The sequence below is a fragment of the Loxodonta africana genome, chromosome 9 (genome assembly GCF_030014295.1).
Source record: "Loxodonta africana isolate mLoxAfr1 chromosome 9, mLoxAfr1.hap2, whole genome shotgun sequence".
Classification (NCBI taxonomy): domain Eukaryota; kingdom Metazoa; phylum Chordata; class Mammalia; order Proboscidea; family Elephantidae; genus Loxodonta; species Loxodonta africana.
In genome coordinates this window covers 51,585,230-51,609,880 of record NC_087350.1, presented here as the reverse complement: position 1 = coordinate 51,609,880, position 24,651 = coordinate 51,585,230, and the positions used below count along the sequence as shown (strand labels likewise).

General features: G+C 36.5%; 1 protein-coding gene across 25 annotated transcripts in view; it reads right to left on the bottom strand.

The window, feature by feature from the left end:
- DENND1A (DENN domain containing 1A) overlaps positions 1 to 24,651 on the bottom strand; it is a 566,188-nt gene that overhangs the window by 403,524 nt on the left and 138,013 nt on the right. For 15 of the 25 annotated variants that reach the window (XR_010323028.1, XR_010323031.1, XR_010323027.1 and 12 more), the window contains 2 exons: positions 2,486 to 2,535; positions 107 to 166 (listed from right to left, as the gene is read on the bottom strand). The exons of 5 other annotated variants lie outside the window; for them this stretch is intronic. Coding sequence is in view for 14 of the 20 variants with exons in the window: in XM_064291468.1 (XP_064147538.1) it covers positions 107 to 166; positions 2,486 to 2,535 (110 nt within the window). In the remaining 6 variants the exon portion in view is untranslated. Of the gene's footprint in view, positions 1 to 106; positions 167 to 2,485; positions 2,536 to 9,576; positions 9,773 to 24,651 lie in introns of all 25 variants that reach the window. 5 more of the 25 variants (XM_064291455.1, XM_064291457.1, XM_064291459.1 and 2 more) reach the window with 2 other exon arrangements.

Here is a 24,651-nt window from a genome sequence, read left to right as displayed (position 1 = left end):
TACTGAAAAGGTTAGGAAGCTTTCTGTTTTGAACACAATCACCTGGAGGCACTACTCATCTCCCATGCTGGCATATTTTCTAAGTCAAACAATATTATAAACACACCTGGGGGGCTTTGTGAGACTCAGAATCAGGGCAAATCCATTTGACAGTGCTAACTGCAAGCTAATAAAAAAAAAAATGACATTAAAACTTTGGATTTATTAAAACTGAACTTCATTGTTATTACCTTTTCTGCATTAAAGTATGTCAGGTTAGAGGTGAGGAAACAGAAGAAAAAATATAGTCCCCAAAAGAAAGAGGGCTATTTTTTTGTATTGATAAAAGTTATCAACACCCATAGGGGTAATACAATACAATGTAGGAAAGAGCTATTATACATGGTCAGGATTAAAATATATCCATGAAAGAAGACTTCTGTCCCCAGATCGTTCTGTGAAAAAAATACAAGAGTTGTGCTTAAAAAAAAAAAAAAAATAGGGGAAGGTAATTTGGAAAGAAACATTTCGGAAGAAAAATATTTTTCTAAGAGGAAAAAAGGCATTAGACATTATTGTTGACCAAAAAAAAAAAAAAAAGATTCTAGAACTATCACTTAAGGACTCTGCTGTTCTTCTATTTCAGAATGTAATCACTCAGACAGGTAGGTAAGTAGAGGTGTGTTTGGTGAGTAGGGGAGGGAGGATATTAATCTCATTGTGCATTTGTTCTAATATTAGTTTACAAGTCAATTAAGGGATACCTATCCAAAACAGATCACCACTCTAACAAGAAGTCATGTAAAACTGTATTCCCTTATTTTTCTTTGTTAAGCACCTAACCACATTTAAAAAGCATTTCAGCTTTATTAATTTGTATAAATATGCCCTTGCCATAATTTGTAATACATTTTATAAGTGACTGGAGGAGATTTCATGCATCACTAATTCATACATATAAATGTGAAGTTTGCATTAAACATCTCTAAACAAAACCCTATTTCCTGGCTATTTTTAGAAGGAATAGGGTAAAGAAGAGACAAGAGGACTCTCATTACAAAGACTGACCCCCTTAAAGGTAAAGCTATTCTATGCTGAGCATCAACCTGCTAGTGAAGTATCCCTGGTACCAGGATCTAAAGAGCCTGAGTCTGGAAATACTACAATGGTTGATTGGCTTAAAAATAACATGTTAGAACCAGGGAAAGCAGTGATTATAAATGGCTGGCAACATTCCAGAGTTGCTTTTTTAGTACTCTTTTTGCTTTTCAGTACTTTTTTAACTCCTTTGGCTACCAATTCTCAGCTCACACTGTTTTTAGATTTATGTCAAATAAGCCAGGACACTGTTACCACAAATACAGAGAAGATTCAAGTGGCATAGCTACATACATGCATTATAAGGCACTAAAATTTTTCAGGCTCTGCCTTGTTCAGGCACATAAAAACACATGAAAAGCCCTTCCTGAAGATGGGCACATTTTATAGCTTTCTTGGAACATTTACAGCACTTTTTACTTAAAATGGTGTTTTTTTTTTAAACTCCCTGTCATCAAAAGTAGAATTTTTTAAATGGAATGTATATGTAGTCTCATAGTTCAATTCCCCTTTAAAAGGAAAACTGAAAAACCATTGAAAAGAAACAATAATGAAGTGGACAACGAATTACAAAAATGCTTAAGCTGTAAGGAAGAACACAGTAGACATTTTTAAAAAATAAAATAAAGATGATTGGTTTTTGTCATTTTATTAATGTTAGTTATAGAAAGTAAAAAAAAAAAAAAAAAGAAGCCCTTCTAAAACTGTCACCATTAACCAGTGGCTTATATTTTTAAAATCCCTCAGATTATTTTAATTATCTCAGAGTCCTTACATTTGTACCTCTCCAAGAAACAGTTTATCATAATGTAAATACTAAAGAAATGTTTACATGGTTTTGTATTTTTTTAGTCTACAAATCTATAGAAAATACTGGTTTCCCCAGAGATACAATTCTTAGCCACCTAAACAAAATGCAAAACATTCTTTAGCAACACACCATTTAAATTTTAAAAAGCTGCGGACCTTTAAACAAGATATGCCTATGCGGATTTAGATCTTAAATTGAAGACTAGAAAAAAAAATCTACATAATATTTATAAAGCCACGGAGTCAGGTAATATCACTTGTTTAAGTAGAATATATTCAGATTTAAATAAAAATTGAATAGCACTGGATTAAATACCAACCCTTCTTAAGCATGGTTTGAGTCTGATAACCAAAATCAGAAACTTAATGTCATCTAAAATACAGCTCACAAACTAACCAATGCAAAGCTCTAAGCTTTAAACTTTTTGATAATGTCAATAAAATCCCCAGGAAAGGAGAATACTGCAACTCTCCTCGGCACATAGGTGTTTTAAATCATGGTTAAACAGACAGAATGTTAAGAATGGTATGGTTTTTATTTTCTATAGCAGGTTTATTGACACTTTTTTTCTAGTAAAGTTTGAAAATCTGACACTACCTGTCCACATAGAAGGGGAAACAAAACTTGGTCAAAGTCTGTAGAACTTCCTGTGGAGAGAAAGAGAGATAATTTATACATCTAATGGGACTAATAAATCTAACATTAACCACAGCACACAATCTAGCAACTTTACCCTAAAGAAAGAGAAGACAGATGAAGAAATATGGGCTTTATCAATTACATGGGAGGAGTACCAGGCAGTCAATCATGAGAAATAATAAACATGATCAAACTTCATTAAAAATGAAAAATTAATCAAGAATCACACATGGCCAAGCAGCAGGAGCCATGCAGGAAAGCTCTGAAGGGAGGGAGGCGGTTGGGTTGCTGAGTGTTAACACCCCTCCAGGGACCATCTCCAGCCTGACCATATGGATCAGAGTGAATAACACCAAGCCACATGGGTTTGGCCTGGCAGGGCCGCTGTTGCTGGCATCGTTTTTGCCTGTTACCTAGGAACGGAGGGGGCCGGGATTAGCCAACACTTCCCAACATCAATAGGCCAAATCACAAGCACAATAGAAAGCCAGTTTGAAGAAAACTGTCCCTGAATGTTGTCAACTAAACTTTTCAAAATTTAAAACTTTATTCCCTTTATAAAGAAGTTGCCATTCCTGGCAGAAATTTATTTTGTAATTAAACTGTAATAATTTAAGAGTGCACTAATTTAGTTAAGTATCATTATCATTGTTGTATATACTTACCTGCTCGTAATTTATTAAAACCCAAAGCAGACTATCAGTTTAAATGTCTTTTTACAAATATGTAGCCGCATAAAACCAAGCACATTTTTCAGGAATAGTGGGAAGTACAAAAAGTACAGTGACATTTCAAAGACTTACTCATATACGGCAACTGTCTTATGTTAAGAGAAGAATACTGGTACCTGAGAAACAGTACACAGGGGTGTGTGTCTTTTCCCAACAGACACATTTCACATATGCAGCATATATACACACAGCGAAACACATACACAAAATTTATTATTACTTACTTCATAGAATTTTCTCTAGCTTTACTGAACTGCAGACTTGGTTAGACCCCAGTTGGTGCTTGTCATAAATTCACAGATTAACGGTATACATTTTTTAAAAGTATTCCTTCCATGCATTTGATTTGCTTGCTAACTATTTAAAATCCTAACTTCAAGACAAAATGAAGAACACATTTTTCAGTCATTGGGAAACTGGTTCAAATTAAAACAATCCTGCCCACTGCAAATCCTAAACCAAGTGATAAATTAAAGATCAGTTTACAAATGTAGCAGTTTTCTAACCAATAATAATGAATTATCAATGCTAACTGAATTGATGCTTCTCGCTTCATTTATTTTTAAAACCAGTTCTATCATTCAAGAAATAAACCACATCAATCTAATGACCCACTCAATGAAGCAGAAAGCACATTGACTTGCTCTGCCAGAGCATGTTCTGCCTACATAATTCAATTGAGCATATCCTATTTTTTAATATCATCTTGGTCTCGTACTACGTATATCATAGCACTGTTACGGCGTGTCATCAAATAGTAAATGAATAGGAAACTAAAAAAATGAAAAAGACTGGATAAGAAAACATTACGTCAGCATATTCTAAGATGCATTATAGATACATTAATTTCAGTGTGGCATTCTGAAGTCCATACACAGAGTTTTAAAACTAATTGTGGTTAAATAAACTGCAATAGCTAATCAAGAATCAGAAAAATAAGAATAATTTATCAATGCATAATGTTATTATGAGGTAAATATTGGAAAAAAAGATCATATAAAACATCCATTTTAATGTCTGCAGCTTTGGTTATAAAATACACTCTAACCTATATCACAAAACACACAAAATTTCCTTACAAATTTCCTTCCACCTCAAGTTTCAAATAATACCACAAAGCATCTCTTAACTTCAGTATATGTATGAAGTATTCTTTAAAACTCAGCACCAAGTGTTCAGACATTGCCAACATCAGCTACAAAGACAGTTATCCTTCACCCCTCAAAAATTACAGGTGCAGAAAGTGCTTCTCTACTCTATGCTGGAGTTTCACTGGCAAAAGGCCTCAAAGATTTTTGAAAGAAAGGACCCCTATGGCTATGAGAAAGCATTGTGCTCTACAGCAGAGTCAGAGGAACCTAATATGCCCAACTTATTACTCACTACAATACAGAAACTACTTACTACTTTCTAATGTCAAGAGTAACAACCAACCTTAAACTTGTCTGTCAGATAATATTAGAACAAATAACAAATACCCAATCCAGGCTGAGTATAACCCACCTCCCAGGAGTTTTCCTTTTTACCCAAGAAAACAGTGATAAAGCTAATTAAGCACAGGGGAGGGGGAACACTCATAGACAAATGTAGGCACATGTGTGTATATTACAGTATGTTTCTTCATGTCTGTGATACTACAAAAGCTTGATATTTCAATTTAAGTCAAACAAGATGGTGGTGTGCTGTCAGAGGAGAAGACAAAAATGAGCATCTACTCTGTGTCAGGCATATTCATACATTATCTCAATCAGAACTGAAATGTCTACTTCTTAGTCAAAGAAGGTTAGGACAGAAAGAAGGAGGGAAAAACAAGCAACATTTTTTGTAACTAATGACTGCTAAAATATATCAATTTTCATAATACTGACGTTTTCCTTATATATAAACATCCAACTACCTTAGCTTCTTTTTCTAAGGAAAAACACAATTGCTTGAATATGAAAAACACCACTCTCTTAAGAGAGATATGGGCTTTAAATCCCTGATTTAAATATATCTTGTGCATTATACTTACGGCAGAGTATCCTACAATCTTTCATTATTAACTTTATTAGGAACACAGTCACGAACCAGCTACCAACTCTTTTTTCTCTCTAGAACCTGTGTTTTGGCTAAGGGACTTTCTTTGTAGATGGTAATTCTCCCGTTCTATCCCTCCTTTCTCTTGCCTACACAAGCTCTTTCAACCAGCCTCAGTACAACCTCAACTACTGTGACATAAATCGGATCTTTGGGAGGGAGCACAGCTGATGAAATGTAAATGACCTCATTGCTAAGGCTGGGGGTGGGGAGGATTGCATGCCAGTTCTCCAGATCAATTCCCAAGTTTATATTTTCACAAATCTTTTTATGTACAGTTTGATTTTTTAACATTTTAATGAGCAAAAAACTGAATCTATAGTAGCCAGTCACCACAGTTAAAGTGCAGGGCATGAACTAGATCCCAGGAGGGAACCAGTCCACCATGTCGCCACTGGCTTTAGGACATTCGCCACCTGGTTCCATGTCCCCAGGTTCTAACTCTTTTCATAATCAAAACACTGCTGACATTATAAACCCCAGACGGGTTTTCTAAAATCTCTTCCAATCAATATATCCAACATATAACTTATCGGAGACAGCACTGAGCTCATTGATTAAGGTGAGTTCAGTAGCAAAGTTTTCAAAATAAATGAGACAAGAATACAGCATTCAACCCCTTTGTGTCACCAGACAATTTATGAAATAGGCAATTTCCAAAACGGCTTTTCTTCTTAACATAATATACAACAGTTCATGTGGGAAGAAATAACAGCAGAGAGGGCAGGAAGGAAATGCTGCACCAACCTTTCAATTATGTGTATATTAAACAGCAGATTACACAGTGTGGCAAAAAGCAACAACATCTACAATAGCCACAAGGAGATACCAAGTCTCAGAGTACGAACCAAAAATATGAAATTAGCACACATCACTGGATTCACTTGCAAAAGAAATTTAGAAATGAACTTAAGATTCATCTCAGTCTATTCTGAATTCATTTCATCCAATTTGAATTTTCATTGGTCAGAAGGCCCATCAGGAAACTTACTCCAATGTGAGGAAAGTAGATAGACTATGTTCTGCTCAGACTGAGCCATTCTCTTAAAAGCCTGGTAAAGTTTTAAATTTATAATTTATCCATTATAGAATACTAGCTGGAAGCAAAACTTTGAAAACTAAATTCAATAGAGTTAACCGGAATTGTTAATAAAGAGAAGGCAAAACCAATTCACCCTGGATTTGGGATGCATAGGGTGAGGAGCAAAGATCCTGCAATGGCCATCAGTTCAGATGTCAAATACTTTCTTTTCGTTGCTTCATTGAAACCGATGAACAAAAATTAGCTGTATTTGGCAGATGAAAACAACTGACAGGCAGACACAGACATACACATCCACAAATAAATGCCATCTGAAAGACAAAAGCACTGGCTGATTACAGTGTCCACTGGGGTTAGAGAATGTTGGGAGATGAAGCACATTCTCAATAGCTCAAAAGGGGGGAGATGTGTACCAGAAACATTTCAATAAAGAGACAGTCTGAATAAAATGAATGTATTTAAAATGTGTAAAGGTACAATCAGCCACACTGTGGCTTGCTGAAAGCTGATACAACAGTCTGCAATAAATATCACAGATTATTTAACTTTGTCCAGAAAGAGAGTGAAGGAGGTAAGAGGTGATGCTGGGAGAACACTTCCTGAGTTCCTTATACCTAAATTTATTAATTTCAAAATGTAGATGTGCGATGAAAAGATCAGGGGAGCTCAAATTCCTGAAACACTCCATTTCTGTGTTCAAATTTTTTTTTTGATAGCATGAGGGAAATACTGACTCCCTGAGTCCTGCAATTTGGATCAGCGCAACTGACTTGAAAGAAAAGCCTTTGACTGATGATCTTAAAACTCAAGTTGAAAGTTAAAAACAGAACACATACAGAATCCAAACATACAAAAAGCAAACAAAATTTCTACTTTAAGCCATTTTAAGTTAAAACCAGGAACTCCCCCTGAAAGCTAACAGATTTTAAATGCTATGATCAAGAGGGGTGAAACATAATGGTAAAAAACTTCTTGGACACTTAATTAACACCAAGTTTAAGAATATTGATCAGGAGTTTCCTCAACATGAAAGCAGGAAATACAATTTTTCTCCTTCACTATAAATGTCAAACTAAATCCAAGATCTGTATTATACCTACAACCAATTTTTAATTTTTTTTTCAGTGAGAAAAAGAAGCTTTGAATAAAAAGCTTTGAAAGGCCTTTCAACACCAGAACATAAAAGCCGGGTCAAATTTCTAACAACACTGTCCAAATGCTACAGAGTCGGCTTCCTTTCTTTTGTACCTTTCAATATTTACCTCTAGTTTATTTTTTGGTAAACTTTTATTACTATCGAGTCATGTATATGTTATAATTATGCTAATGTGTATAATAAGTCAATGTTGTAATTCAAAGATAACATTAAAAAAAATGTTTTTTTTATAATATGGAAATTTGTCATACTCCATAAACTTTATCATTAAAAAAAAAACCCATTGCCGTCAAGTCGATTCCGACTCAGAGAGACCCTATAGGACAGAGTAGAACTGCCCCAAACTTGTATCATATAAACTTTATATCTAAACTATCAAGGACATTAAGTAAGGACTGGAATGCTTACAACTGCAGAGAAGCCACCCCTAGAACTACTGTTAAGTCTAAATCGCGATGGCCTTTGAAGTCTGAAATAAAAATACTGAATCTTATAAAAATTTTTTAAATTCTTTTTAATTATTTCATCCTTCTCTTTCTTCAAAATATTACTTAAAACAAAATTGTTCCCAAATTACAATAGTGTAAAACATCCTTTATTCCAAGATTTCCTTTTATGAGCTTTAAACCTCAGGGTAAAGGAGTTGAAAATGAGAGAGCTATATTTATGAGGTCAATGTTAAACACCAATAAAATTCCTAACACTTGTTTTAAATACTTTTAAAACACACAAATGATTTGGTTACAATCTCTTATAATCAGTATTTGGTGGCATCAGTGATGTAATTTCTTGGACTTAATATTATTCCAAGATTTTGCCTGGTTCATTTCCTTAAACATTTTAAATCCTGTATGTAATCTGAACACTTACGTTATCAATATTTCTAAAAGGAAGAAAGGTTGGGGGAAGTAAGATGGGGGAAGTGAGGACACAAGTCAGCACATACCAAAGGAATAAGGTCCCAACAGTAAAACTGCAAACATGATTTCACTGAAGAAGCAACTTGCCCTCAGGAAGATACTTCAAAACAAAACAAAAAAAAAGAGCACTGATAGAAATGCTATTTTGTAAGCATATTAAAATCCGTCAGCTTTTAAATATTTTAAATGCACACAAAAATGTGCACAGATGGGCAACTTTTCTGCTCACATTAGTCTAGAAAAAAATCTTTCATTATGAAGCTCAAAGTCCTTGAATTTTCTAAACTTAATTGTGCCTCTATTTCTTAGAATTCACACCCCAAGGCCAAAGCTTTCCTGCCACCAGTCCTTCAAATCTGACTTGTACATTACACGGGAGGAGGCTCCAAGCCTCCCTGAGGTCTCACTCCTTTTACAACACGTGAAAAAGCAGTCGGTAATGGGCCCATGCTGAATTCACTACTCTCCACATCTCCTCTTGGGACATAAGCCTAGCAGATGTGATAAAAACTGTGTCAGAGAAGTGGCTCTAGTTTGTGCCTTAATGACAACTTAAACCTCTAAACCAACACAACCAAAGGACTAACAGAACTGCCGGTTACCTCTCTCTCCTGCCAATCTTCAAATATCTCTGAACTAAATTAGCACCTTACCCACAACATCCCCTGCCACCCCACAAAATCCATTCTAATTTTAAAAAATAAATGAATTTAGCACACACGTCGGCAGCACAAGTATCTGAGCTGTGTGTGTGTGTGTGTGTGTGTGTGTGTGTGTGTGTGTGTGTGTGAGACCTATAATTAAGCCTTAACACATATTTCACATAGTTTATATTTTCTCAAGGTATGACTGTACATTCAGATGCTTTAAAAGGCTGCCTGGTAAATTCCCTCTGATTGCCACCCCAGTAAACCATATTAACACGTACACTGGTAGACTCACCATTTCCAAAAATTGTCTAAAGGTCTAAAAATTATTTTTAAATATGTTCAACCACAGAAAAGAAAAGTGATATTCTGCATTATTGAAGCATTCTAATTATTAAAATTTATACAGGAAAATTTTTAAAACCATGGGTGGCTATACTTTTCATTTAACTTGTAAAGAACTCTTTGTCTTACCTAATGATACGGTTCCAAAAAATAGATTAAATATGTACTTCTGACAACATTGTCTAAATTCTGTAATTCAGCCTTCAGCTGATAGGCCTTTTCACCCAGTATCTTGAAAGCCTATTCAGTCACAATTGCATCCTCACTTAATCAGCAATCATTGTTCTGCGGTGCAGGACTTTGTTGTCCAGACAAGTACCAAAACCTTAAAAAAAAAATTTCAGAACTGGCATAAGAAAAAAGTGATCTTTGTCAGACAAGGACAAATTTATGCAAATCTTTTATAAACATTCACAAACATTTATTTAGCTTTTGAAATGTTGGCCTCATTTGAGAGCATGAAAATGAGGGGGAAGTATGAAAATGCAAAGGACAGCTTAGAAGCTGGCACACTACATAAATATTCAGAAGGAAGATTATAGGATTCATGTTAGGCTGTCTTAGGCTTCTCCAAAGTCCACACAGAATAGCAAAGAACAAAACTAACGAGAAGTACAGCAGATGTTAGACAATGCATCAGCCTCTTTTCCTCTCTCACTTGGCTATACTTGGACGCTTTTATATTTTCTTTCAATATGGTTAGGTCATTCAAGGATTCTCCTATAGACTCTGTATTGTGGCTACAAATCTATAAGCTGGAGGTCTGTCAGCTTTCCAAAAGTTTCCAATGAAAAGGCATTATGCAAATTATACCTCTCTTACCCTCTTTCAGGGGGGAAAAAAGCCTCCAGTATGCAGTCATCAGAGTATTGGAAGCCCCAGCCTTCATTTCTGTATAGCTGTGTTTGCCTCAGGGCCACGCTGCTTGTTTTGACAGTGGATCCCCCTAGATAGTTGGGATTAGTCGAGCTTGTTTAGATAAACTTGAAATCAAGGCCTTCTCTAGGTAGACAGCTAGATGTAGCTACCGAGTTTCCAGCTGCCTCCTCCTTTCATCCCCAAACAACTGCAGATTCACAGTAGCTATCACAGCCACAGGCTATGTCACATACATAAGTACAAAATTAAAGGCTGCTAAAAGAAGCCTTTGTAAGTCTTAGTGCTAAAATAAGGAATCTGTACTGCTTGGTTCATACAAATTCTTCTAGCACTACCAGTATGGAACTGAAATCATCAGTTAACAAGGCATATTAATCAAGGTTCCCAGCTTCTTCTGATAGACAGGATCATCGTTTGGTAATATTCCTAATCCTGTGCTTATTAGCTCTTGTATGGGTATAATAGCTTAAAATGTTGAAAAGGAAATAGGCTTTATTTATCCAGTGGCAAGGGATGTTAGGCAGCGTCAACAAACACTGTGAGCAGAATATGAAGATGAAAATGTACATATCAAATCTGCTACTGAGAAAGAATTTGTTAACAAATGATTAGACAGGGTCTCACTAAACAATCGTCTCCAATTACAGAACTGTTTCAAGTCAAGTTTTATTTCCCACAAACTTACAGATTCTGATAGAAATGTATAAGGAGGGTTGGATTCAAGAACTGAGGAAATTTATACACAGAGATCAGACCAATGACATCTCATTATGAAGACAGAATGCAGGCGATATAAAACACTATGAAATCATACATTTCAAACAGTTTTCTAAAATCTAATACTCAAGGATTTTCATCTTTCATACCTAGGAAAAAAGTCTCTTCAGAGAGCCAGCAAAATACAAGCAAAGGAAATGATTCAATCCCACATCTATGTTTTATTTTAGTTTTCTATCTTGCTCCAGCACATAGATGGCAATGTTTACCGAGGCTGCTTGGGATAAACTAAACACAACAACGGTACTGGAATAGGTTTAAACATTTTCCAGAACTATTCCACACAGTATAGAAGTTCCCTTAACTCTGACCACACGACCAAACCCAAATCACAGAACTTGACAAGTTCACATAGCACCAGTGGTATTCCTATTATTCAACAGGTTAAGTCACTATTTAAAAGAAAAGCCCCAAAACACTCAAGACATTCTGGAATTGCAGTCATAGATGTGAGCTTTTCCTCTGAATTTTTTGGTTCATTTCACGTACAATTTATAATCTAAAGAAGAAGTTAGCAAACTATTTCTGTAAAGGGCCAGAGAGTAAATATTTAAAGCTTTGCAGGCCACTTACATCTCTGTGGCATATTCTTCTTTACTTTTTACAACCATTTAAAACAGTAAAAACCATCTTAGGTTTTTACCTCACAGGCCATAACAAAAACAGGCCCGGACAGGACTTGGCCAGCTGGCTATAGTTTCCCAATCCTTGCTCTAAAGTGTTAAAGAGCCTGATCACACAGTAGAGCCCAAACAAAGTCACAAACACACAAAAACTCAAATTAAGAAATTTCTACAACGTAAAATGGCAATGCCAATCCTGTTGGTTCTCTACACATCCAACAATTTACACAGGATTGTTGTTAAGTGGCCAATTACTTACTGCATACGAACAAGAGAACTCACTTTTTCTTTTTCCTGCAAACTCTAAAAAATGTTTAAAAACCCAAATAATTAAAAATAAAACATACTTCTACCACCCAGAATTCACAGCTGTCTTGTGGCACGGCTCTTCACAGAAACAATTCCTTCTTATATTAACAGTCCACTTCCACAGATAAAGTCCAGGGGTTTGTTTTAATGGTCATATGTGGAGATGTCTGAGACAGGGATTCACACCCTCTGTATTGTTGACAGCTCTTCGGTTTGAGGATTGCTTTCTTTATGATATTTTACAAAGTAATATTAAAGAGAAGAAAGCTTCTTCTGGTGCTCTACTCGCCATTCACTCACTTGAACATAGAAGGGCTTCCTCCTGTCTCTCTCACTACTCGGTTTCTGACCGATCTTTCAACTTCTTTCCCTTAAGTGGTAAGTGTTTCCCAGGATTTTATCTTCCTTCTTATCTCCTCCACTAATAGTCCATCTACACTCTAGTTTCAATTATCATCATTTAAATGCCTCTCAAATTCAAATCTTTACTTCTGAACTCTCTCTCAAGCTCCAGGCTCCTATTTCCAGCTGCCCATTGGCCATCTTCACCTCCCGTCCCATACGTACTTCCAACCCAACATGTCTAAAATCCAGACTCATCATCTGGGCTCCTGGTAAACTGCTGCTTGCTAATCCCCTTGAACCCATCAAAACTAGAAAGGATCTTAGACCACCAATAATATTTGCTGATAGGTAGATGATCCATTCATGTGACTTACAATCAAAATATTTAACGAGGTTGAATTTCAAAATAAGTCTGTAGAACAGCTTCCAGTTCCTTAAAACCAATGTTAGTGAACAGGTAAAGACAGAGGAGAAGGGAGTCTCTGAAATCAAGTATATTTCAAAGTCATCTTAGAAAAGAAAACTGATACATTTCCCCAAACAATAAACGTAGTACCAGACAATGCTCTAGCAGCCAGGGATAAAGCAGTGACCAAGGAAGATGTGATCCCTGTCCGCATGAAGCTGACAGTCTAGTTGAAAACACAGATGCCATACAAATGAATATACTAATACATAATTCAAACTGTAACAGGAGCTGTGAGAGAAAAGAACAGAGTACTCTAAGTCAAAATGACAGGGGGCCTGAAAATGAGATGGAAGGGTCATGAAGGCCTCTTAGGAGGTGGCATTTTTAACTGAGATTTGAAGAATGAGCAGGTGTTAATAACTAAGCAAAGACAGAGAGGGGAGTGGGGCAAAAAGCATGAATAAGGGCCACTAGACACAAGAGAGTGTGGCACATTCAAAGAACTAAAAGAAGCCTGGTGTGCTGGAGCTTGGGAAGTGAGGAAAAGAGTGGCAGAAGACAGGATGATCATGGAAGCTCCATAGACACATCCAAGCTCCCCGAGGGACCGAATTGCTGGGCTGAGGACTGTGGGGACCATGGTCTCAGGGAACATCTAGCTCAACTGGCATAACATAGTTTATAAAGAAAATGTTCTACATTCTACTTTGGTGAGTAGCGTCTGGGGTCTTAAAAGCCTGTGAGCGGCCATTTAAGATACTCCACTGTTCTCACCCCATCAGGAGCAAAGAAGAATGAAGAAAACTAAAAATACAAGGGAAAGATTAGTCCAAAGGACTAATGGACCACATCTATCACAGCTGTTGCCAGAATGAGTCCAGTACAACTAGATGGTGCCTGGCTACCACCACTGCATGCTCTGACAGGGATCACAACAGAGGGTCCTGGACAGAGCTGGAGAAAAACGTAGAACAAAATTCTAACTCACAAAAAAAAAGACCAGACTTGCTCGCCTGACAGAGACTGGAGAAACCCTGAAAGTATGGCCTGCGGACACCCTTTTAGCTCAGTAATGAAGTTACTACCGAGCCTCACCCTTCAGCCAAAGATTAGACAGGCCCATAAATCAAAATGGGACTAAAGGGGCACGCCAGCTCAGGGGCAAGGATTAGAAGTTAGGAGGGGACAGAAAAGCTGGTAATAGGGAACCCAAGGTCAAGAAGGGAGAGTGTTGACATGTCAAGGGGTTGTTAACCAACGTCATAAAACAATATGTGTACTGTTTAATGAAAAACTAGTTTGTTCTGTAAGCCTTCATCTAAAGTACAATTAAAAAAAAAAAGATGAGGCTGGAGAGGTTGGCAGGAGCCAAATCATACAGGGCATCATAGCCCATGTTAAGGAGTCTGGACTTCATTCTAGTACACTGGAAGTCACTGGGGAATTTGGATCCTTTTATATCCCACTTGCAGACCACTTTCTAGCCCTTCTATCTGCTCCCAAGTCTTTCAGAATCCAGGGGGATCCAGAGGCTATTCTCGGTGAGCTCCGCACCTCTCCTGAGTTCCCAACCCTATCTTGATATTATCATTCTTATCATCAGACTGACCACCCAACTCCTGGATGTCTGTCAGGCCTCGGGGAAGGAAGAGGAGCCTTACATGGGAGACTTTATTTATAATAACCCTGGCAGCAGGGAGAGTAGCTGTGGTCAAAGAGAACAACAAAAACTAACAAATGTGAACAGAATCAGCTCAAATCTGTCTTCAGAACCTGCCTCCTTACATCTGGTATTTCCTCTTAGTTCCCATTTTCCTACATACAGAGAAAGCACGTGTGGCTTTTTATTACAATACCCGTCTGTACACCGCTGAGTCTAAGAAGCCATTGTTTACAAAACTATTAATTTTAAGTATACTAAGAAAAAAAAAATGCTGCAAATGAAGTGATACACCCTCAGCTATAAGATGCATCCCAATTTCAGAGAAATTAAAGTATTTTTAAAATGAGTATCTTGGAATTGATTTATATACTTACAGGTCTGGTCTTCCCCGCTAGCCTGAGTTTTAAAAAGTGGAGATAATATCCATTGTCAGTGTCTAGCAAAATAGCTAGCACAGAGGAAACAGTCAGTGAATGATATTCTGAAAAAATGGCTGGATGATAGCTTGGAGATTCACAAGGGGGAAAAAATAGCATTACCTGGGCATTTATTATTGCCAACAGTCAACATGCCATCTTGTTTAATCTTCATATGAAGTGGTGAGAGCACGTAGGTCAAAGCACAGACTTGAATGTACCAGAGATTCAAACTTTAAGGTTAACATTTATTCTTTGTATAGAAAATGAAAAGAATTGGAAAAACTATTCAAGTTTATATAAATGTAGTATTAGTCACTCTCTCAAAGGTCTACCGTTTATGACTAATTACACTTATACCTGCTAACAAAAGAATTATGCAGATATTTAAAATGTCTAATTAACTTATGAAGCCCTGGTGGTGCAGCGATAAAGAGCTTGGCTGCTAACCAAAAGGTCAGCAGTTCAAATCCACCAGCCGTTCCTTGGAAACCCTATGGAGCAGTCCTACTCTGTCCTATAGGGTCGCTATGAGTCAGAATTAGCTTGACGTCAATAGGTTTGGTTTAGTTTTGGTTAATCGCAAAAGTTTCTTTTGATTATAAAACATAAACCGTTCAGCCTTTATTTTGTTTCTCACATTACCAATGGTCATCTGCTCTCTGGCAGGGGTTAAGTGACAAGTGGAAGAGAACTAACTGACAAAGCAGCTATTATGTGTCAGGTCCTGCAAAAGGAGTTTTATATATGCTCAATTGACCGCTACAGTAATCTTATTTGGTTGCTATCTCCCTCTTTAGATAAACTGAACCTTAAAAACTGAGTAAAATTAGTTCCAGGTAGACAGGTGAAAAAGTAACTTGCCTAACTGGAAACAGGCAGTAAAAGGAAGACCTAAGATTTAAACCCAAGTTTATCTATCCCCGCAGCTCAAGCTCTTCCCACAATCCTCAGCTTGCTGCGTTGTTGACTACAAGTGAGATATTCAAGACAGAGATTCTCATTCTCAGTCCCTATTTGATTAGCATTCTGTCTCCACAGTTACAAACACTCATACAGCTAAAACCTTTGATTAGCCCTCCACGCTGAACGAAGCCAAAGCCTTTCTCCCACCTAGCTTTCCAACTGCAGCAGCAGCAGAGTAAAAGATTCATGTTGTTCTGTTAAAGGGCCTTAAGGTAGGGTGACCTTATGAGTCAGTTTACCCAGGACATCTCAGTTATGTCTGCTACGCCTGTGTATGGGCAGTCCCCAGATTACGAACAAATACTATTCTTAAGTCTGTCTTTAAGTTGAATTTGTACGTAAATCAGAACAGTTAGGTACAGTTCATATCTGTCAGTTAGTGAAATGTTCGTCTTAGTATATAGCATATACTCTACCTTTCTATGCATAAAAAGCATTAAAGGAATGCTTCCAGATACAAAAAAAATAAATTTTTTTTCTCCAGATACACTAAAACATCTTTAACACATTGATACAGTAATAATAATAATGTTTTGATACATATTACAAAGTAGTGCCCTTTTGTTATTACAACCCACTGCATGTACCTCATATTTTTAATATAAAAGGCTTTTCAGGGGTTGGTTCGTAACTACCTGCTGTACATAAGCCAGACATTCGTAACCCAGGGACTGCCTATAATAACAGTCCGACTTTCACTCTCAAACATGTCCAGGATGCTATGGTTAACAGAGTCTTAGAGAAAGGGAAAACCATGGCTTGTCTGGAGGGTAATAAAAGAACTAATAAAGGTATTCATTCCATTTGCCTGTGGTGAGAAATTGAGGGTAGTATTAGAACGGTTAGTTTTTTATTACTTGACTCCAGGCTCTTTATCTACACTAAGGACTTACCTACACTCTGGGACTTAATACAATATCAGACCTCATCAATTACATGTAAGCAGCAAAATCTTCTCTTTGCTTCAGTTTCCTCGTGCTATGTCAGAAAACACTTATTGAACTAGAGTAATTCAGATATCATGTATGCATTATGCCTACCTCTCCTGCCAATCCTACAAGGTTAGTAGTATTTCCTCATTTTACAGATGAAGAAAATGAGGCTTAAAAAGGTAAAGTTCTTGCCCAAAGTGAAATATCCAAAGCTAAATTTCGTATAACATATAGGGACTTTTACTTTCTAACTATTCTTTTGGCCAAACATTAAACAATCAAAAATACTTAAAATTTTTGGGTTGGGTGATAATTAAGAAATAAACGAGACATGAATGATGGAAAGTATTTTTTAGGTGCCATTAAGTCTGTGTATTATAACAGATACATTTTTTTAAAAACTTCAAAAATACTTCTCAATTTGCCAGGAGTTTAGCTCTCCAGAAATGATTGGCAGATTAGAAGAGTTCTCTGATAAAAATACTGTTCTCAACAATTTACAGTTTACATTTCTAAAACTAGATGTTACATAAAGAGACACCACGTTCTAAATACATTCAAATACGAGAAATCTTAAATGCTTCTGGTTAACCCTCTGCTAGGTAAGCTGAGGTTCAATAAATGTATGTTTTGGTTTGCCCATCTCTGTTCAAATTCTGAGCCCAAAGACCATAATGTGAACACTATTCAGCTGCTCAGTATGTTTATCAAATAGTTAGCCTACTAACATCCACACAGAGCCCTGGTGGCACAGTGGTTAAGAGCTTGGCCGCAAACCAAAAGGTCGATAGTTCGAATTCACCAGCCACTCCTTGGAAACCCTGTGGGGCAATTCTACTGTGTTCTATAGGGTCGCTATGAATTAGAATAGATTAACAGCAACAGGGTAACATATATACACTATACTAAGTCCTAGATATGGACATGAAGCAGGCAGGAATCCCTGACTTCCAGTCTAGGGGAGGCAGGGGATAGGTAAACAAGTAAATGCAATAAAGTGTTTGAGGTTTTCTGATACAGATTATATGGTCAAAGTAAAAGGAAGGTGCTGTCAGGTTGACCCTGGGGGTGTGAAAGACTCCTCAGAGGAGGTAAGGTTTGAGCTGCCTTTGGAAAGTTGAGTCAGTAAATGATCTCTGATAAGCTAACATTCTTTAAAAGACAATCTCAGCTATTTTATAAATACCTTTCATCTCTGCCTACCAAACCCCATCTGCTAAACGCACATGTACGCACATACGCACACAAACCCACAATCTGGGCTTTGTGTTATATCACATTTGAAATCTGAAACTGACCGAAGTGAGACAGCTTGAAATTATGGTAGCCAGAGGAATCTTAACTCTCCTATACTGCATATAAGTATTTAGAAATTTAAGGTTAACAGTAACATAAGGTACTATTTGCAACCAAAAGGGCTAATTTACAAGAGTAGTGGGACCCATTACTAAATTTCTTGGGTTTTATACATGGAAAGTTTCAACATACAGTTTCGCAGTGAAATTAAATAAATAAATAGTGAACTGAAATCCCTTCATCGCCATTTAAACATTTTTTGTATCTGTAGTACATTTTAGAACATAAATATTCAGGAACTACTTCTGAATGTATCTCTTCTTTACTTGACAAAAGTTCTCTCTCTCTCTTTCTGTCACTTTTGTAACTTCTCTACGTTTTGCACTGGAACAGTGTGGGTTTAGAAAGGGATGATTTTTCATAATTCTTTCTGGTATCCGTCTGAAATTCTAAAGGCAAATGTTATTATCCACAATCTCAATACACAAAACAAAGGCACTAAACTAGGTTACCATTTTACCTTAAATCTACTTCTAATAGTTGTAGGAACTGTGTAATTATTGGTAATTAGGTGCCACGTGTTGTTTCAAGCACTTTCCAAACCAAAAATTCCACTGCTGTCAAGTCAACTCATAGCGACCCTATAAGACAGAGCAGAACTGCCCTATAGGGTTTCCAAGGCTGTAATCTTGTAATCTTTATGGAAGCAGACTGCCACATCTTTCTCCCGTGGAGCAGCTGGTGGGTTCAAACTGCCAATCTTTCAGTTAGCAGCCGAGCACTTAACCACTGCACCACCAGGGCTCCTCTAAGCGCTTTACTCATTTCAAATCACTGAACCCTCACAGCAATCCTATGGGAGCCTTACTATCATTATCTCTAGGTTTACAGGCTAGGAAATAAAATCCCAAAGAGTAAATCCCAGTAAATGGAGGAGTGGGGATTCAAACCTGAATTGCCTGGTTTCCAATTCCATGCTCTTAATCACCATTATCATGCCTCTGTGCTCCCCTTTCTGGAATCTTTTATGTTTGTGAATCACACCACTCATTCACAATTACTTGCTGGGCCCCTAATTTGTCCTAGATCCTAAGAGAGGCCTCTAACACTGGCTATAGCCATTCCTATCCTTGAAATGCTCACAGGTGGACAAAAAGACAGACATGTAAATGATACAACATAAGGAGTAACTAAGATAGTGACTAATTCAGTCACAGCAAGTTTCACAGAGGAAGTGATACAAGCTCTAAGGATGAACAGAAATGTCCTGAGGGGACAAAAAGAAGAGCATTCCAGCCATAAAAACCGCTTGGGCAAAAATACAGAGGGAAGGTGCAAAGCATGCTGGGAAATAAATGGTGCGGCATTCTGTGTCTACTTTGTATAGGGAAGTGGTAGGAGAAAGACTGGAGATTAGGTCAAGGTCAGATTGTGATGGGCTTTAAGTCCAAGTTACAAAATTTGACTTGATTTTGAAGGCATCAGTGAATCAAGAGTTCTAACTCAAGAGAAGTGGTGTGATTTAATTTAGGTTTTAGAAAGCCCTCTCTGGCCATCCTATGGAGGATAGTGATTATAGGGCCATTAAGTTGTAGGCCATTAGGAAGAGTCCACAGTAGAGAAGCTGGGAGTGTGAACCAGTGGGAAATAGAATAGGACAGACTAAAGAACAGTTTAAGAGGAATAATTAAAGGACTTGATGGCTGCAAACTTGTGGTGCATCCAATGAGCAACAGGGACTCATTACATGAGGCTAAAGTTGAGACTACAGTTCCCCAGAGTAGACACAGCCCACTTACTTACAACCACTGGGCAACTCACTGAACATAAACATAAGACCATCCAATAGTATTCACAAACGCCTAAAATTTAGTGGTTTTTTTTTTTTTTTTAGAGCCAGAATAAAACCAGAAGAACAATTCTAGTAAGACTGTGTATGTAAGGGTTGCAAAATTACCGTTTCTTGGAGTCAGATTCCAGTAAGTGGTAATACAGCATAGCTGTATAGCCTGGCATGCTTTCAGAAAGAACAGCTCAAAAAGGATTTTGTCTTTTTAATGAGTTCCTTCTATATAACTGTAACAGCTGGGGAATGATCAAATTTGGGGAGAAATCTTCAACTTAAAAGAGCCATAAGTCAGAAAATGTCTCAATTTTTCAATTGAGTTTGGCTAAAAGTTTTGAAATATATTATCATTAAGAAACTAGTTCACTCGATCCAATTCTTAAATTCACCCTTTTCTGGAAATGGATGGGGGGAATCTGGATTTGGATACTACAAAATAGCACCTTTACATACAAAGTGTTTTGTTTGGTTTTTTTTTCCACCAAATACTTTAAAAGCAGCAACCCGATGGCTGTCCAAAGTGATAAATTTGACTTGCACCACCACAAGAGAAAATAAGAAGCAACATGTGATATATTATTTAAGATTATTTTTTACCAATCCACGAGCCTACACTTGAAAAACATTTAAGCCAATGAATTGTCAACAACAGGACACTTTCAAACACATACAAAGAAGCAGATGTTTAATCTGGTATACGTTTATACATCTGCAATCTATCAATGAATCGTTAGGAATCTGTAATGCAGTCCATCAAAATGGCTATATTTGTGGCCATCTTGGATACTGAAGCACCACTTGAAGAAAGATGATTCAGCAGAGTGCTTTGTTGTTGTTATACTATCACCTTCAAGGTTTTACGGTCTGAAGAGATTGAGAGTTTATATCTGTGGATAAGAAAAAAAAATTACGTTCCCAATTATAATCCCAGACTGCCAAATTACTAAGAAATATGGAAAGTGATGCTTTAAGCAAGAGGTTGAAAAGTCCATGAAGCAATACCCAGCCCAGTGCCGTTGATGAAGCAATAGGAAATCTTTAAAAAAAAAGTACACGTGTTAGTAACAAACCTAAAAGATAATTTCCTTTAAGGGCAGCTCCTAGACTATCCACTTGGGTTTCTTTATCCCACCCTTGTTAATTTTGCTAACTTTCACGGCACAAAAAATAAGAAATCACAAGTATGTGATTACATTTCCACATCACTACCTAAAGGTTCTAGTTTTCAAAGACGGTCCCAATTTTAGGTGTTCTGGCCATGCCGTCGTCCTACAAACCACTGTAACACCCTAGACATGCACTACCTTGGAACATACAAGACAGTACATTCCTTCTGGGGAGAGATGGAATCTACTTCTGCCTTCTTTATTGCCTGGTACAATGCCTGGCTCACAGTCTGAGGACACTACACTTAGCAGTCTCTCACTTAATTAATGCATAAAATCAAACCTAGTCTCCCAAAATGTTTCCGTCACCAAAACGAACACGAGGAAAAAAATCAGAAAATACAGTCACTTGCAGCTGTTAATTTAGCCTTTTTAAGAGCAGGTTGTAGAACCATTTTAAAGTATGATCCATTTGACCGTTATACAAGTAAATCCCTTTGGATGGGATTAAAATGAATTTTGACAACTTCTGTTCTCTCATATGCAGTGCCATAAAAAGTTTCCAAGATTAAATTTGACCTCAAGCATTTAAAGTAGACCTAATTTGAATACACTGTATGAGTATGTTGGAAGCATGACAGCACCCACTTTGGCGAAGAATGGGAAACAGCCAGGTTGAATTCCAATTCTTTGTGAGCCTGGTGAATGCAAGGCTCAGAGGACCACAAACCCAAAGTCTCAGTTCCAACTTGGAGATCTATGGCTTAAACAAGCCACTATAGAAAGACTAGCAGCACCTTTGTGGAATCAATGTCACATTTTATACAGACCAGGTATAATGCTGCTTATGTTTCTCCACTAATAATAATGGGGAAAATCAAATTTTACCATGTTTTACATTTTGTGTAAATATACATGTGTGTTATATCATACAATGTTGGTACAATGGTGCTTCCTTTCATAGTAACAAAACTCTTAGGAACTACAGATTATATTTGTAATTTTCTTATTAACTAATATTATTTCAATGAACCAGGGTATGAACAAGTTTTACAATAGAAATGTTTAGCCCCTGGCCTAGCAAGATTTAGAAGAAAATACCATGTAAGTTTTCACACACATGAGCTCACTGAAAGAATGAGGCAACCACCAACATACAAGTAGCTAGTCTTGAGTAAACATTATCTGCATAGTCTTTCTAATCAGAATATTCCAATCAACTTACATAGGTTATATTGTAAACAATTTTGAGCTAAAAAAAGTTTTCTTTAGAGCATACCTGAAGCATGAACAGATGAAACCTCCATATTTAAGCAATTACATGCAACGCAGAAATGCCAATTTCCATCACAATTAGCCTAAGTTTATGCAACATATTTTTTGTTCCTTTTTAGTATATAGGTGATGTACGTTTTTATAATTTGCTTAACTGCCTACAGTGAAATTTTGAAATCACACAGGCCATATAAAACCATAAAAGAAAGGGCACCTTTTTATTTTTCCCAATGTACCATGTTTCTACATTGCTTATAGAGCTTGTACAAGAAACACTGTTAGTTTCTATATAAAGATTTCCATAAAATTTTTATAGTTTTTATAAATGCATAAAGATTGTTGGTTTCATTATAACCTCTGTTTCACTGCCAGTGGAAAGAAAAATTACCTGCTACTCAAAGCAGCAATCTACATATGTAGGGGCGGGTGAGTGTACTCAAATCTCTCTATAAAGAGCTCTAAGACACTCACTATATTTCATCAAAATATAGATGAGCATATTGGAGAAGCAACTCTTAGCACACTCAACCCTAACTGCCACTCTTAGAACAAACAGGTTATAAAAAGTACAATTGTGAGAACAAATGATTAATTCTACATGTTTTAGTACAAGATGTAATCACATTATAACTTACATTTTAAAATGGTATGTGTGATACTGACTACACTTAACATATTACAAGGTTGTTTATGGAAATCTTCTGATAGGTTACTGTATCTTTACTCCAAATTATCCCATATTACACATTATAATTACTAAAGGCTCATTTTTTTATCTGAAAAATCATATAATGTTTTGAAGCCAAAGAGAGGATTTTGATGAGTGGCAACCATAATCTACCAACATGTTAATTTAACCATGCTTTCCCCTCTCAATTCGATTAGTATTCATTAAAACACCACTAATCACAATGAGTAAAGTATTACCAATAATTTCCATAATTATGAATGAATACAGTAAACACAGAAGAATTATTATATATCTCCTTAATTAACTGCAGAACTATTTTCAGCAAGATAAGATACTCATGTTTTGTGTTCTTGTTTTTAATTCCAAACTGATATGTTGATATCTTTGAGAAACCATTTCTAGAAATGAAAGAAATACATTATTGTTGTGATTCTGTTTGCCTTTAACAAAATTTTTCTATTAGACAGGCTTTTATTAAAAGCCACATTACTTAAACTTATAGTGAAAGACTGAAAATAATCTGGTTTAAGCTACCAAATCCACAGTAACTCTGAAATTATATTTGTAATTTAGTAATTTTAAGCCTCAAGTTTTTTTAGACTGGTATTTATAAGAGATACAATTTAAGTATATTCATAAGTTGCTACAATTTTTTTTTTTTAAATATAGGATCCTTTTCAAGTCAGGATCCTATCAATGTTACGTTTTAGTATTTAAACTCGCTAAGCATTAAATCAAAGACCAAAGAAGAATTGGTGCCTTTGGATTATGGTTTTGGCAAAGAATATTGAATATGCCATTTAATATACTGCCAGAAAAATGAACAAATTTGTCTTGGAAGAAGTACGGCCAGAATGTTTCTTAGAAACAAGGATGGCAAGACTTCATCTCACACACTGTGGACATGTTATCAGGAGGGACCAGTCCCTGGAGAAGGACATCATGCTTAGTAAAGTAGAGATTCAATGAAAAAGAGGAAGATCCTTAATAAGATGGATTGACACACTGGCTACAACAATGGCTTTAAATATAGCAGTGTTTCAATCTGTTGTACACAGGGTCGCTATGAGTTGGAACTGACTCGACAGCACCTAACAATAACAACAAACATTAAACAAAAGCAGATGAATAAATAACATGAACTCTGAAAAGACCTTGCTTTTGCCTTTTTTGCTCTTCGTTTTTCTCTTTTTAAAAACACAGGTTTTGCATGTCTTTCAGGAATTAACAAAGCCCGTGTTTCAAGTTTAAAGATAGCAGGCTTACTAGATTTTAAATGAAATATTGAGTACTACAGTGATTTAATGGTTTTAAACCATAGATGTCATTGTGGTCTGAGGGTGTAGCAGACAACTTAAGGAGCAAAAAAAATGGGGTACAGAGAATTCACTTTGTCAGTAATTATAATCAAGAGTCTTAAAATGTGGCTCAGGCTGCTCATTACTTCTTCCTTCTGTATCAAGACCCTTATTTACATTTCAGATTACATTTTTTATGAAACAGTAAGATCTATCAGAGCTGAGAGGACCGAAATAATGAGGAGAAAACATTTTAATAAAACGTGTTGGGTCTGCATTACTTCCGTGTCAGAAAGAAAGGCTTCTTCTGCAGTGATGGGTCATTTATTCTGCTTCTAAACGAGAAGCAAAAAGATGAAACTGATGAACTTTT